Here is a 16,105-nt window from a genome sequence, read left to right on the forward strand (position 1 = left end):
CAGATGCTGCACCATTATAAGCAGATGTTGCACCATTATACGCAGATGCTGCATTATTATATGCAGATGCTGCACCATTATACGTAGATGCTGCACCATTATACCCAGATGCTGCACCATTATACCCAGATGCTGCACCATTATACGCAGATGCTGCACCATTATACGCAGATGCTGCACCATTATATGCAGATGCTGCACCATTATACCAAGATGCTGCACCATTATACACAGATACTGCACCATTATACACAGATGCTGCACCATTATACTCAGATGCTGCACCATTATACGCAGATGCTGCACCAGTATACGCAGATGTTGCACCATTATACGCAGATGCTGCACCATTATACGCAGATGCTGCACCATTATACGTAGATGCTACACCATTATACGCAGATGCTGCACCATTATACGCAGATGCTGCACCATTATACGCAGATGCTGCACCATTATACGCAGATGCTGCAGCATTATACCCAGATGCTGCACCATTATACGCAGATGCTGCACCATTATAACCAGATGCTGCACCATTATACGCAGATGCTGCATGCACCATTATACGCAGATGCTGCACCTATATACCTAGATGTTGAACCATTATACACAGATACAGCACCATTATACGTAGATGTTGCACCATTATACGCAGATGCTGCACCATTATACGTAGATACTGCACCATTATACGCAGATGCTGCACCATTATACGCAGATGCTGCACCATTATACGCAGATGCTGCACCAGTATACGCAGATGATGCACCATTATACGCAGATGATGCACCATTATACGCAGATGCTGCACCAGTATACATAGATGCTGCACCATTATATACAGATGCTGCACCAGTATATGCAGATGCTGCACCTATATACGCAGATATTGCACCTATATACGCAGATGCTGCACCATTATACACAGATGCTGCACCATTATACGTAGATGCTGCACCATTATACACAGATGCTGCACCATTATACTCAGATGCAGCACCATTATACGCAGATGTTGCACCATTATACGCAGATGTTGCACCATTATACGCAGATGCTGCACCATTATACACAGATGCTGCACCATTATACCCATATGCTGCACCACTATACGTAGATTCTGCACCATTATACACAGATGCTGCACCATTATACTCAGATGCTGCACCATTATACGCAGATGCTGCACCATTATACGCAGATGTTGCACCATTATACGCAGATGCTGCACCATTATATGCAGATGCTGCACCATTATACACAGATGATGCACCATTATACCCATATGCTGCACCATTATACGTAGATGCTGCACCATTATATGCGGACGCTGCACCATTATATGCAGATGCTGCACCATTATATGCTGTCTTCATAGTTATTATGCATCCATTCTTCCCACGCTGCCTGGTCCACTACACCCCAGTTGGGATAGTCCAGTAGGGCAGCATGGGCGAGCACACTGTTCTTCTCGTTACAGATGGTCACAGCCAGGTTGGATTTTTCACTAAACAAACAAAACAAATTGTTTTGCCCATTTGTCTCATAATCCCATACAGACCAAATAATACAGGTAATAATCTCGACTTGTATTAATAAAAAGCTGTTATCTATTTATAATAAAAGAGAAAATAACCTATACTCCACTATTCCAAATGGGACTCAGATTAGGCTAAGCAGATAAATGTTTACTATTGAGGCTGCATTTCCATCATTCAACATTCAAACTTTTAGTTTTTTATACTTTAAGGCCACTCATCGTACTTCCGCTATGTAAACTAGGGATCAGATATGGCTCAGGAAACAGCATAACACTTTACAATAGGATTCAGTAGTTGGATGAATAGTACAATAAGGTTTTGGTTCAACCGTTTTACTCTTATCATCATAAAGACATAGTCGATACTTGAAGACACAACATCACATAATCATAGAAAATCACAAGATCCACAGCATAAAAGGAACAATTTAATATACATAGATGCTGCACCATTATACCCAGATGCTGCACCATTATACGCAGATGCTGCACCATTATATGCAGATGCTGCACCATTATACCCAGATGCTGCACCATTATACGCAGATGCTGCACCATTATACGCAGATGCTGCACCTATATACTCAGATGCTGCATGCACCATTATACGCAGATGCTGCACCTATATACCTAGATGTTGAACCATTATACACAGATGCAGCACCATTATACACAGATACTGCACCATTATACGCAGATGCTGCACCATTATAAGCAGATGTTGCACCATTATACGCAGATGCTGCACCATTATACGCAGATGCTGCACCATTATACCCAGATGCTGCACCATTATACGCAGATGCTGCACCATTATACGCAGATGCTGCACCATTATATGCAGATGCTGCACCATTATACCAAGATGCTGCACCATTATACACAGATACTGCACCATTATACACAGATACTGCACCATTATACGCAGATGCTGCACCATTATACGCAGATGCTGCACCATTATACCAAGATGCTGCACCATTATACGCAGATGCTGCACCATTATACGCAGATGCTGCACCATTATACGCAGATACTGCACCATTATACACAGATACTGCACCATTATACACAGATGCTGCACCATTATACTCAGATGCTGCACCATTATACGCAGATGCTGCACCATTATACGCAGATGCTGCACCATTATACGCAGATGCTGCACCATTATACGCAGATGCTGCACCATTATACGTAGATGCTGCACCATTATACCCAGATGCTGCACCATTATACCCAGATGCTGCACCATTATACGCAGATGCTGCACCATTATACGCAGATGCTGCACCATTATACGCAGATGCTGCACCATTATACGCAGATAATGCACCATTATACGCAGATGCTGCACCATTATACGCAGATGCTGCACCATTATACGCAGATGCTGCACCATTATACGCAGATGCTGCACCATTATACGCAGATGCTGCACCATTATACGCAGATGCTGCACCATTATACCCAGATGCTGCACCATTATACGCAGATGCTGCACCATTATACGCAGATGCTGCACCATTATACGCAGATGCTGCATGCACCATTATACGCAGATGCTGCACCTATATACCTAGATGTTGAACCATTATACACAGATACAGCACCATTATACGTAGATAATGCACCATTATACGCAGATGTTGCACCATTATACGCAGATGCTGCACCATTATACGTAGATGCTGCACCATTATACGCAGATGCTGCACCATTGTACGCAGATGCTGCACCATTATACGCAGATGCTGCACCAGTATACGCAGATGCTGCACCATTATATGCAGATGCTGCACCATTATACTCAGATGCTGCACCAGTATACGCAGATGCTGTACCATTATACGCAGATGCTGCACCATTATACGTAGATGCTGCACCATTATACCCAGATGCTGCACCATTATACCCAGATGCTGCACCATTATACCCAGATGCTGCACCATTATACGCAGATGCTGCACCATTATACCCAGATGCTGCACCATTATACGCAGATGCTGCATGCACCATTATACACAGATGCTGCACCTATATACCTAGATGTTGAACCATTATACACAGATGCAGCACCATTATACACAGATGCTGCACCATTATACACAGATGCTGCACCATTATACGCAGATGCTGTACCATTATACGCAGATACTGCACCATTATACGCAGATGATGCACCAGTATACGCAGATGATGCACCATTATACGCAGATGCTGCACCAGTAAACGCAGATGCTGCACCATTATACCCAGATGCTGCACCATTATACACAGATGCTGCACCATTATACACAGATGCTGCATCATTATCCACAGATGCTGCACCAGTATACGCAGATGCTGCACCATTATACGCAGATGCTGCACCATTATAAGCAGATGCTGCACCATTATACGCAGATGCTGCACCATTATACCCAGATGCTGCACCATTATACGCAGATGCTGCACCATTATACGCAGATGCTGCACCATTATACCCAGATGCTGCACCATTATACACAGATGCTGCACCATTATACACAGATGCTGCATCATTATCCACAGATGCTGCACCAGTATACGCAGATGCTGCACCATTATACCAAGATGCTGCACCATTATACACAGATACTGCACCATTATACACAGATACTGCACCATTATACGCAGATGCTGCACCATTATACGCAGATGCTGCACCATTATACGCAGATACTGCACCATTATACACAGATGCTGCACCATTATACTCAGATGCTGCACCATTATACGCAGATGCTGCACCATTATACGCAGATGCTGCACCATTATACGTAGATGCTGCACCATTATACCCAGATGCTGCACCATTATACCCAGATGCTGCACCATTATACGCAGATGCTGCACCATTATACGCAGATGCTGCACCATTATACGCAGATGCTGCACCATTATACGTAGATAATGCACCATTATACGCAGATGCTGCACCATTATACGCAGATGCTGCACCATTATACGCAGATGCTGCACCATTATACGCAGATGCTGCACCATTATACGCAGATGCTGCACCATTATACGCAGATGCTGCACCATTATACGCAGATGCTGCACCATTATACGCAGATGCTGCATGCACCATTATACGCAGATGCTGCACCTATATACCTAGATGTTGAACCATTATACACAGATACAGCACCATTATACGTAGATAATGCACCATTATACGCAGATGTTGCACCATTATACGCAGATGCTGCACCATTATACGTAGATGCTGCACCATTATACGCAGATGCTGCACCATTGTACGCAGATGCTGCACCATTATACGCAGATGCTGCACCAGTATACGCAGATGCTGCACCATTATATGCAGATGCTGCACCATTATACTCAGATGCTGCACCAGTATACGCAGATGCTGTACCATTATACGCAGATGCTGCACCATTATACGTAGATGCTGCACCATTATACCCAGATGCTGCACCATTATACCCAGATGCTGCACCATTATACCCAGATGCTGCACCATTATACGCAGATGCTGCACCATTATACCCAGATGCTGCACCATTATACGCAGATGCTGCATGCACCATTATACACAGATGCTGCACCTATATACCTAGATGTTGAACCATTATACACAGATGCAGCACCATTATACACAGATGCTGCACCATTATACACAGATGCTGCACCATTATACGCAGATGCTGTACCATTATACGCAGATGCTGCACCATTATACGTAGATACTGCACCATTATACGCAGATGATGCACCAGTATACGCAGATGATGCACCATTATACGCAGATGCTGCACCAGTAAACGCAGATGCTGCACCATTATACACAGATGCTGCATCATTATCCACAGATGCTGCACCAGTATACGCAGATGCTGCACCATTATAGGTAGATGTTGCACCAGTATACGCAGATGCTACACCAGTATACGCAGATGTTGCACCATTATACAGATGCTGCACCAGTATACGCAGATGCTGCACCAGTATACGCAGATGCTGCACCATTATACGCAGATGCTGCACCATTATACGCAGATGCTGCACCATTACACGTAGATGCTGCACCATTACACCCAGATGCTGCACCAGTATACGCAGATGATGCATCATTATACGCAAATGCTGCACCATTATACGCAGATGCTGCACCAGTAAACGCAGATGCTGCACCATTATACACAGATGCTGCATCATTATACGCGGATGCTGCACCAGTATACGCAGATGCTGCACCATTATAGGCAGATGTTGCACCAGTATACGCAGATACTGCACCATTATACACAGATGTTGCACCATTATACGCAGATGTTGCACCATTATACAGATGCTGCACCATTATACGCAGATGCTGCACCAGTATACGCAGATGCTGCACCATTATACGCAGATGCTGCACCAGTATACGCAGATGAAGCACCATTATACGCAGATGCTGCACCAGTAAACGCAGATGCTGCACCATCAGAGGCAGATGTTGCACCAGTATACGCAGATGCTGTACCAGTATACACAGATGTTGCACCATTATACGCAGATGCTGCACCATTATACAGATGCTGCATCATTATACGCAGATGCTGCACCATTATACGCAGATGCTGCACCACTATGCACAGATGCTGCACCATTATACGCAGATGCTGCACCAGTATATGCAGATGCTGCACCATTATACACAGATACTGCACCAGTATATGCAGATGCTGCACCATTATACGAAGATGCTGCACCATTATACACAGATGCTGCACCATTATACTCAGATGCTGCACCAGTATACGCAGATGCTGTACCATTATACGCAGATGCTGCACCATTATACGCAGATGCTGCACCATTATACGTAGATGCTGCACCATTATACCCAGATGCTGCACCATTATACGCAGATGCTGCACCATTATACCCAGATGCTGCACCATTATACGCAGATGCTGCATGCACCATTATACGCAGATGCTGCACCTATATACCTAGATGTTGAACCATTAAACACAGATGCAGCACCATTATACACAGATGCTGCACCATTATACGTAGATGCTGCACCATTATACACAGATGCTGCACCATTATACGCAGATGCTGTACCAGTAAACGCAGATGCTGCACCATTATACCCAGATGCTGCACCATTATACACAGATGCTGCATCATTATACGCAGATGCTGCACCAGTATACGCAGATGCTGCACCATTATAGGCAGATGTTGCACCAGTATACGCAGATGCTGCACCATTATACGCAGATGTTGAACCATTATACAGATGCTGCATCATTATACGCAGATGCTGCATATACACAGATGTTGAACCATTATACGCAGATGCTGCACCATTATACGCAGATGCTGCACCAGTATACGCAGATGCTGCACCATTATGCGCAGATGCTGCACCAGTATACGCAGATGCTGCACCATTATACGTAGATGCTGCACCATTATACGCAGATGCTGCACCATTATACGTAGATGCTGCACCATTACACCCAGATGCTGCACCAGTATACGCAGATGATGCATCATTATACGCAGATGCTGCACCAGTAAACGCAGATGCTGCACCAGTAAACGCAGATGCTGCACCATTATACACAGATGCTGCATCATTATACGCAGATGCTGCACCAGTATACGCAGATGCTGCACCATTATAGGCAGATGTTGCACCAGTATACGCAGATACTGCACCATTATACACAGATGTTGCACCATTATACCCAGATGTTGCACCATTATACAGATGCTGCATCATTATACGCAGATGCTGCACCAGTATACGCAGATGCTGCACCAGTATACGCAGATGCTGCACCATTATACGCAGATGCTGCACCATTATACGTAGATGCTGCACCATTATACGCAGATGGTGCACAAGTATACGCAGATGAAGCACCATTATACGCAGATGCTGCACCAGTAAACGCAGATGCTGCACCAGTATACGCAGATGATGCATCATTATACGCAGATGCTGCACCAGTAAACGCAGATGCTGCACCATTATACACAGATGCTGCATCATTATACGCAGATGCTGCACCAGTATACGCAGATGCTGCACCATTATAGGCAGATGTTGCACCAGTATACGCAGATACTGCACCATTATACACAGATGTTGCACCATTATACGCAGATGTTGCACCATTATACAGATGCTGCACCAGTATACGCAGATGCTGCACCATTATACGCAGATGCTGCACCATTATACGTAGATGCTGCACCATTATACGCAGATGGTGCACCAGTATACGCAGATGAAGCACCATTATACGCAGATGCTGCACCAGTAAATGCAGATGCTGCACCAGTATACGCAGATGATGCATCATTATACGCAGATGCTGCACCAGTAAACGCAGATGCTGCACCATTATACACAGATGCTGCATCATTATACGCAGATGCTGCACCAGTATACGCAGATGCTGCACCATTATAGGCAGATGTTGCACCAGTATACGCAGATACTGCACCATTATACACAGATGTTGCACCATTATACGCAGATGTTGCACCATTATACAGATGCTGCATCATTATACGCAGATGCTGCACCAGTATACGCAGATGCTGCACCATTATACGCAGATGCTGCACCATTATACGCAGATGGTGCACCAGTATACGCAGATGAAGCACCATTATACGCAGATGCTGCACCAGTAAACGCAGATGCTGCACCATCAGAGGCAGATGTTGCACCAGTATACGCAGATGCTGCACCAGTATACACAGATGTTGCACCATTATATGCAGATGCTGCACCATTATACAGATGCTGCATCATTATACGCAGATGCTGCATCATTATACGCAGATGCTGCACCATTATGCGCAGATGCTGCACCATTATACGCAGATGCTGCACCAGTATATGCAGATGCTGCACCATTATACGCAGATGCTGCACCAGTATATGCAGATGCTGCACCATTATACGAAGATGCTGCACCATTATACACAGATGCTGCACCATTATACGCAGATGCTGCACCAGTATATGCAGATGCTGCACCATTATATGAAGATGCTGCACCATTATACTCAGTTTTCCAGCATTCCAGCAGTGCATATAGAAATCAGTGTAAGACCCTTCATGTATCAATGCCAATTAAGAAAAAAAAAATATTATAAATAAAAATTTAGCATACCCATTGTCACATTTTTTGTTGTGAAAGCTGCAGTGGGCTAAATTCCATTAAAGAGGAATTATTACACTAGATAAGGGACACTATGCAGCCCTTTAGTGGTATAATACAGATTAAAGGGCATATATATCATCAGTTTTAGACCCGATAATTATATTTTCGCACTGACACATATCAAGGCAATAAGAAATTAAGTGTCGGCAGAATGTACCAATACTCTGATAGCAGGACAACATTGAACAGCCCCGATAGACAGGGCCAGCATGGCCAGGGCTGGGCACAGGTACTGTGGGGTTTGGCCAAAGTCTCGGAGGTGTGGCCACTCCCCTCTCCTACAAAAATAGATTATAATAATATGTACCGTGCCAAATGCTAGAGGGGGGGAGGGGGCTGTAAGTGCTGCAAAGGAGTTCCACAAGCGCTGCATGAGGTGCTGGGTACCTGAGGAGTGGTGGGGTCCCCGTTGGGTGAACTGTCACACTGCCAGTGCCTCTCACTTTGTCACATGATCCCTGGCTCCCGGCCAATCAGGTCCCTGGAGGAGGTGATGAGCTGTGTAGCAATGGGGGGGACGATGTGAATCCCCCTCAGTAGGCAGCAGCTTGCTATACTTGGTGAAGCAAATGACGTCAGCAGATGACCTGAGCCACTGAACTGGCACCTCCAACAAGTCCGGGCCCGGATAAAGAGTAACCCCCCATCCTTCTCAGTACCCCTGCCGATATAAACCTATGAGGGCTACTTCTGTGGTCGAAAACCTCTGATATCTGCTGCGATCCTCCCAAGATACACCCTTGGGATATTTAATATTTGCGGGTACCAATATCAACTGAATCAAACTCAGTGCAAACTTGACTGGAAATTAGATAATTAGTCCTAGAATATTTTTATTCTATCATCCGCAATATTTACATCAGACAAAACAATAGAAAAAAATGTACATTTTTTTTTAGCCTTCTCTTAAATTGTTTTTATCTAAAATCGTACTTCTCTATAACTGAGGTGTATGTTTATTAAAGGCATAAAAGTGTCATCGCTCAGCTGCCCCGATGACTTTTTTTTGTTAAATTGACTGAAGATTTCCTATCGGTGCAATGAGCAATATAACATTTTCATTTCACAGAATCTTAACAAAGATACCCCTAAACATTAGAACTACATGTATCCATGTGTTCTATAGGGAATCCTTACACAGCTCAGAACAGCACCTCAGCCCACTTCCCGTTAATACCGATATTGTGTAGCGCAGGTTCATCTTGGCTGCACAAGGTCCCTGAACTTACAGGAAACTTGTAATTTTGTGCAAGAGAACATATTATTGAGTTCATAATAAATCACCCTAATTTAGGTTTCCTGTAAGTTCAGGCACATTGTGCAGCCAAAAAGAAGCTGCGCTAAATAATATCGAATTTGTTTCCAAAACAGGGTCCCTCATTTCTTTTTTTAGTCACGGATTTAGAAATAAAATCCATCATGGTTGTTTGCAAAAAAAGTCAACATTTTTGCAAAAAAAGAAACAGGACAGGTCTAGGTATATTCTGCTATCACCCTTAACTACAACAGAAAATGACAGATTCACACTAGTGTACTTACAGTAAATATGTGACGTTCACAATTCCAAATATTTGCTGTGTGACATTTGTTTTAAGCATGGAGATGCCATCGACGTCAAGGCACTCTGCTCTCCTGACAGTTACCAGTTCTGTCGTGCCACTTGTTGAAGTCAGAGTGGTCATAATGCTCTGAAATACAAGAGGGAAGGTATGGCATTGTTACTACTACATACAATACAAGAGAGAAGGTATGGCATTGTTACTACTACATACAATACAAGAGGGAAGGTATGGCATTGTTACTACTACATACAATACAAGAGGGAAGGTATGGCATTGTTACTACTACATACAATACAAGAGGGAAGGTATGGCATTGTTACTACTACATAGATACAATACAAGAGGGAAGGTATGGCATTGTTACTACTACATACAATACAAGAGGGAAGGTATGGCATTGTTACTGCTAGATACAATACAAGAGGGAAGGTATGGCATTGTTACTACTACATACAATACAAGAGGGAAGGTATGGCATTGTTACTACTACATACAATACAAGAGGAAGGCATGGCATTGTTACTACTAGATACAATACAAGAGGGAAGGTATGGCATTGTTACTACTACATACAATAGAAGAGGAAGGCATGGCATTGTTACTACTAGATACAATACAAGAGGGAAGGTATGGCATTGTTACTACTACATACAATACAAGAGGGAAGGTATGGCATTGTTACTACTAGACACAATAGAAGAGGGAAGGTATGGCATTGTTACTACTAGATACAAAACAAGAGGGAAGGTATGGCATTGTTACTACTAGATACAAAACAATAGGGAAGGTATGGCATTGCTACTACTACATACAATACAAGAGGAAGGCATGGCATTGTTACTACTAGATACAATACATGAGTGAAGGTATGGCATTGTTACTACTACATACAATACAAGAAGGAAGGTATGGCATTGTTACTACTAGATACAATACAAGAGGGAAGGTATGGCATTGTTACTACTAGACACAATAGAAGAGGGAAGGTATGGCATTGTTACTACTAGATACAATACAAGGATGACAAAGGATAGGATCTGGATAGACACAGTTATTCTTAAAGTCAGAGCATCAAGACATAAAAAATTAACATAATATAATAAACCTATGCGTGCTTCTAATAAAATAAATTTCAAATGTTATTTATATTTTTAGCGGAAAGCTCCCGGCACTGCAAATTACACCTGCAGCGCTGAATAATCACTGGCATCCAGTTGTTTTAAAAACTGCACTTATACTTTGTGCTAGTGTGTAGATAGTGTGTACATAGGCTACAGCACAAACTTCTCTTTAATGATGCCATGTGATTTTATTTCTGCAAGTGAGACCAGATATCTGCCAAAGCATTTGTGATGAAAAACTGCATGCTGAAGTTTTCATTGGATGATGAGCGGAGTTGGGTAGAATGAGGACATGATTTTTATTGGCTGATGAGATGAGTTGGGTAGAATGAGGACATTATTTTTTTTGGCTGATGAGTGGAGTTGGTTATAATGAGGACATGATTTTTATTGGCTGATGAGTAAAGTTGGGTAGCATGAGGACATGATTTTTATTGGCTGATGAGCAAAGTTGAGTAGAATGAGGACATGATTTAATTTTTTATTGGCTGATGAGTAGAGTTAGGTAGAATAAGTACATGATATTTATTGGCTGATGAGTGGAGTTGGGTAGAATGAGGACCTGATTTGTATTGGCAGATGAGTGGAGTTGGGTACAATGAGGACATGATTTTTATTGGCTGATGAGTGGAGTTGGGTAGAATGAGGACATGATTTTTATTAGCTGATGAGTGGAGTTGGGTAGAATGAGGACATGATTTTTATTAGCTGATGAGTGGAGTTGGGTAGAATAGGACATGATTTTTATTGGCTGATGAGTGGAGTTGGGTAGAATGAGGACATGATTTTTATTGGCTGATGAGTGGAGTTGGGTACAATGAAGACATGATTCTTATTGGCTGATGAGTAAAGTTGGGTAGCATGAGGACATGATTTTTATTGGCTGATGAGCAAAGTTGAGTAGAATGAGGACATGATTTAATATTTTATTGGCTGATGAGTACAGTTAGGTAGAATAAGTACATGATATTTATTGGCTGATGAGTGGAGTTGGGTAGAATGAGGACCTGATTTGTATTGGCAGATGAGTGGAGTTGGGTACAATGAGGACATGATTGTTATTGGCTGATGAGTGGAGTTGGGTAGAATGAGGACATGATTTTTATTAGCTGATGAGTGAAGTTGGGTAGAATAGGACATGATTTTTATTGGCTGATGAGTGGAGTTGGGTAGAATGAGGACATGATTTTTATTGGCTGATGAGTGGAGTTGGGTAGAATGAGGACATGATTTTTATTGGCTGATGAGTGGAGTTGGGTAGCATGAGGACATGATTTTTATTGGCTGATGAGTGGAGTTGGGTAGAATGAGGACAAGATTTTTATTAGCTGATGAGCGGAGTTGGGTAGAATGAAGACATGATTTTTATTGGCTGATGAGTGGAGTTGGGTAGAATTAGGACATGATTTTTATTGGCTGATGAGTGGAGTTGGGTAGCATGAGGACATGATCTTTATTGACTGATGAGTGAAGTTGGGTAGCATGAGGACATGATTTTTATTGGCTGATGAGTGGAGTTGGGTAGCATGAGGTAATGCTTCATTAAGTATGTAGTAGGTGTACCGGTACTAGTTTTGTGTAACACTACAGAAGTGCAATGTAAGGCATTCTTTGCTGTGCAGAGGAAATTAACGCCACATCTCCCACACCTCTTTAGTGAATTGGGCAGGGACGTGATGGTGCAATTTGCATTATGCCATGATTTCCCGCATTAATCAGTGATGTACAACACCTACATTTGCCACTCTAGAATCTCCTGAAAGGGTGATCAGAATAGTAGACAAGTGAGGTATTAAGCCTACCAGTTATAATTCAGCTGCCATTTCCAATCACACATAACTATTATATATAATAAAGACAGTACCGATGGCATGTACCCTTACTATCAAGATAATCTGAAGCCATAAATGTAACCAAGCAAAAAAAATTGAGGGTGGATCTAAAGCAATATGAGGTTTGCCATTTGATGTGATATTTACACTTATTCCTTGTGTGCCTCTTCTGGTTTATCTGCCTAATTGAAGCTCTCAGAAGATGCCTCTGCAATGTGCAAACTAAATAGATAGATAGATAGTGTGATAGAAGCACTGGAGAAGTTTGGTATGGCTACTATGTGTGTCCTAGATTCCTATCCTATGTGTTTTAAAACCCCCAGGAGAAGTCTGTGTCGAAGTCGAATAATTGCATGCGACCGCAATTCAACTGTTATCGGAAGATTTGGTATGCAGATATCCACACATTCGCACAACACTAAATAGCGAATAATATACAACACTCTCACACTGACAGACACAATATTCATGCAGGGTTTAGTTAGCAATGAGAAACAGCTTCTGTATACATGTCTGAGAAAAGTATACTGTGAGTGTTTTACATATAAATTGAGAAGCCCCGCATACAGACAGGCTGTGGCAATTGAAATATAACCCAGACACTGATATGCACAATTGAATTTGTCTGAATGAGAAGTTAGAAAACAATGGTCGGAGGTTTGCTTAAGAAGTACTGACAGAGGAAAACCTTTGAATTAGCTATCAGACGAAGTGGCAACAGCAGTCAGCTGGAGGTCTCCACCCTGCTTGAAAGTGAACCTAGCTGCTTGTAACACCTTGCACTGTAGTTTTAAAATATGTTAGAAAGTGATAATATATATATTAAATCCATCATAAATACACTGAATTGCATAACACACACACATAGACTTACATGCATAACACACACACATAGACTTACATGCATACACACATTAAATAACACATAGAAATATTATCAAAGCACAAAACACATAAACGCACCACACATATTAGCGAAACTACACAATATTCTTACACTTACACTGCACACTTACATAAAAAGGTTCCCTAGCATTAAGGTTAATATTCAAGGTTTTATTCATTATTAAGTATGTAATAAAGCGACTGTATTTTAAGATCTCAGGTTTAGTATATGATAAGCAGACCGTGTTTGCTGCTATTCTAAACTACTGTTTATTTGCAGACTTCCGGTTCCATCTGTGGGGAAATCGCAACATGCGTCTGCAAATTATGGATCATAGAGAGATAGGCACTAAAATGTACTCTGTAATGCAGCCAGTTTAGACTTGTTATTCAGCAGGAAAATGGACACAAAGCGCTGTTGGAGGCTGGACTGTGATCTTACAAACTGACCTATGAACTGTATTGTAACAGAAGAACCAGGAAGAAGAACCGATTGGATTATGTCAACTTATTCTATTGTATTGCCTATCTCTGCAAGGGTTTATATGCAAGCTCCCTGAACCTGCTAGTCAGTCATCATATTCTTTCTGTTGACGTAGGCTTCACCTTTAATGCCGGAAGTCTGGACCCAGAGCGCCTGCGTAATGTATTGACTGTACCTTGTGATTGTATAATTTGTTTGCGCTAATTGTATTTAGATCACAGCGTGTAACTATCTGCTTTTTGGTGAATAATATCTTTTTGTGCTTTGGAAACACAATCAAAGTCTGAAGAGTAAGTATTTCTTGTGCGACTTACGCTAAATAGTGACATTTTAGAGTGTATAGATAGGTAGGAATCAATATCTGTTTGAAAAAAAAAGACTAGAATTGTTGGCTTTGGTGAAAAGCCGGAATGGGTCCTGGGGGTGTGGATGTGAGGGCTCCATCCACAGGCCACTCCAGGTGTTGGGCCTTTCAGCCTGGTAGCAGGCTCATTAGGGCTTGCACCTGGAAATGGCTGTTATAAGTTGGGTTAAAGGCCCCCATACATCAGCAATTGATTGCAGCAAACGTGCAATTTGCAATCGATTGTGTATAAAAATCTTTCCCTTTTTCAATCGATTGTGGCAATTCTGCAATCTGCAATCGATTGAAAAAGGGAAAGATTTTTATACACAATCGATTGCAAATTGCACCATTGCTGCAATCAATTGCTGATGTATGGGGGCCTTTAGTTGTGGCTGAGTGTCTCACACCTGGGAGAGGAGGCCCGCAGGCTAGCTTGCTCTGAGACACTGTTTGATTCAACCTGTAAGTACTGTGGACGTGAACTTATTTAGTCTTCTGATAGTGAGGGAACCTACTGTCTAGTTAGAGCCCAGACGGGCTAGGATTTTGTTTACGTTTTGTTTTATTTATGTGTCCTGTACAATAAAGACTGGCTCCGACCAGCTTGCACGAGAACCCCAGAATTGTGTCCTGTTTCTCCGGCTGCTGTGTGTGTAAAGAGGGAGCCCATCTACCCAGGAGAAGGACCCCTATCCCGACTGTGTCACAATAGATAGATAGATGCTAGTAGATAGATATATAGATGATAGATAGATTTTCCATCTCCATAGGTGCTGCTTACCGGTTATCCCTGCGCGTCGGTCTGTCTCCCCTGTGCCGTGTAATAACAACATACAGCTCAGGAGCCTAATGATATAGAAAAGGACGCTGTGTTTGGTTGCTATAGAAACTCAGAGGCCGGCTCTTGCCTGTATTTGGTCTATGGGAACATGGCCGCCCTGCAATCAGCCGTGATCTCTATAATTGAGCAAAAGTAAAGAATATCATAAAGACATATAGTCTAGTGGCCATTTCCTCGGAGTACAGTGATAGTGTGTGTCACAGGCATGGCCGCTGTCCCGCAGACATAGGACGTCGTGACACATGGGTCTCTAGTG

At 42.6% G+C, this 16,105-nt stretch overlaps 1 protein-coding gene across 1 annotated transcript in view; it reads right to left on the reverse strand.

Moving 5' to 3' along the window:
- Window positions 1-15,859, reverse strand: part of CFAP61 (cilia and flagella associated protein 61) — a 335,591-nt gene extending 319,732 nt beyond the window's left edge. Inside the window, exons 1-2 of the mRNA XM_088477572.1 lie at window positions 15,790-15,859; window positions 10,318-10,466 (exon numbers count right to left, since the gene is read on the reverse strand). Coding sequence (XP_088333698.1) covers window positions 10,318-10,460 — 143 coding nt within the window. The 5' untranslated portion in view covers window positions 10,461-10,466; window positions 15,790-15,859. The remainder of the gene's footprint in view (window positions 1-10,317; window positions 10,467-15,789) is intronic.
- Window positions 15,860-16,105: the final 246 nt, after the last annotated feature.

The sequence above is a fragment of the Taudactylus pleione genome, unplaced genomic scaffold (genome assembly GCF_031769625.1).
Source record: "Taudactylus pleione unplaced genomic scaffold, aTauple2 ptg000201l, whole genome shotgun sequence".
Classification (NCBI taxonomy): Eukaryota; Metazoa; Chordata; class Amphibia; order Anura; family Myobatrachidae; genus Taudactylus; species Taudactylus pleione.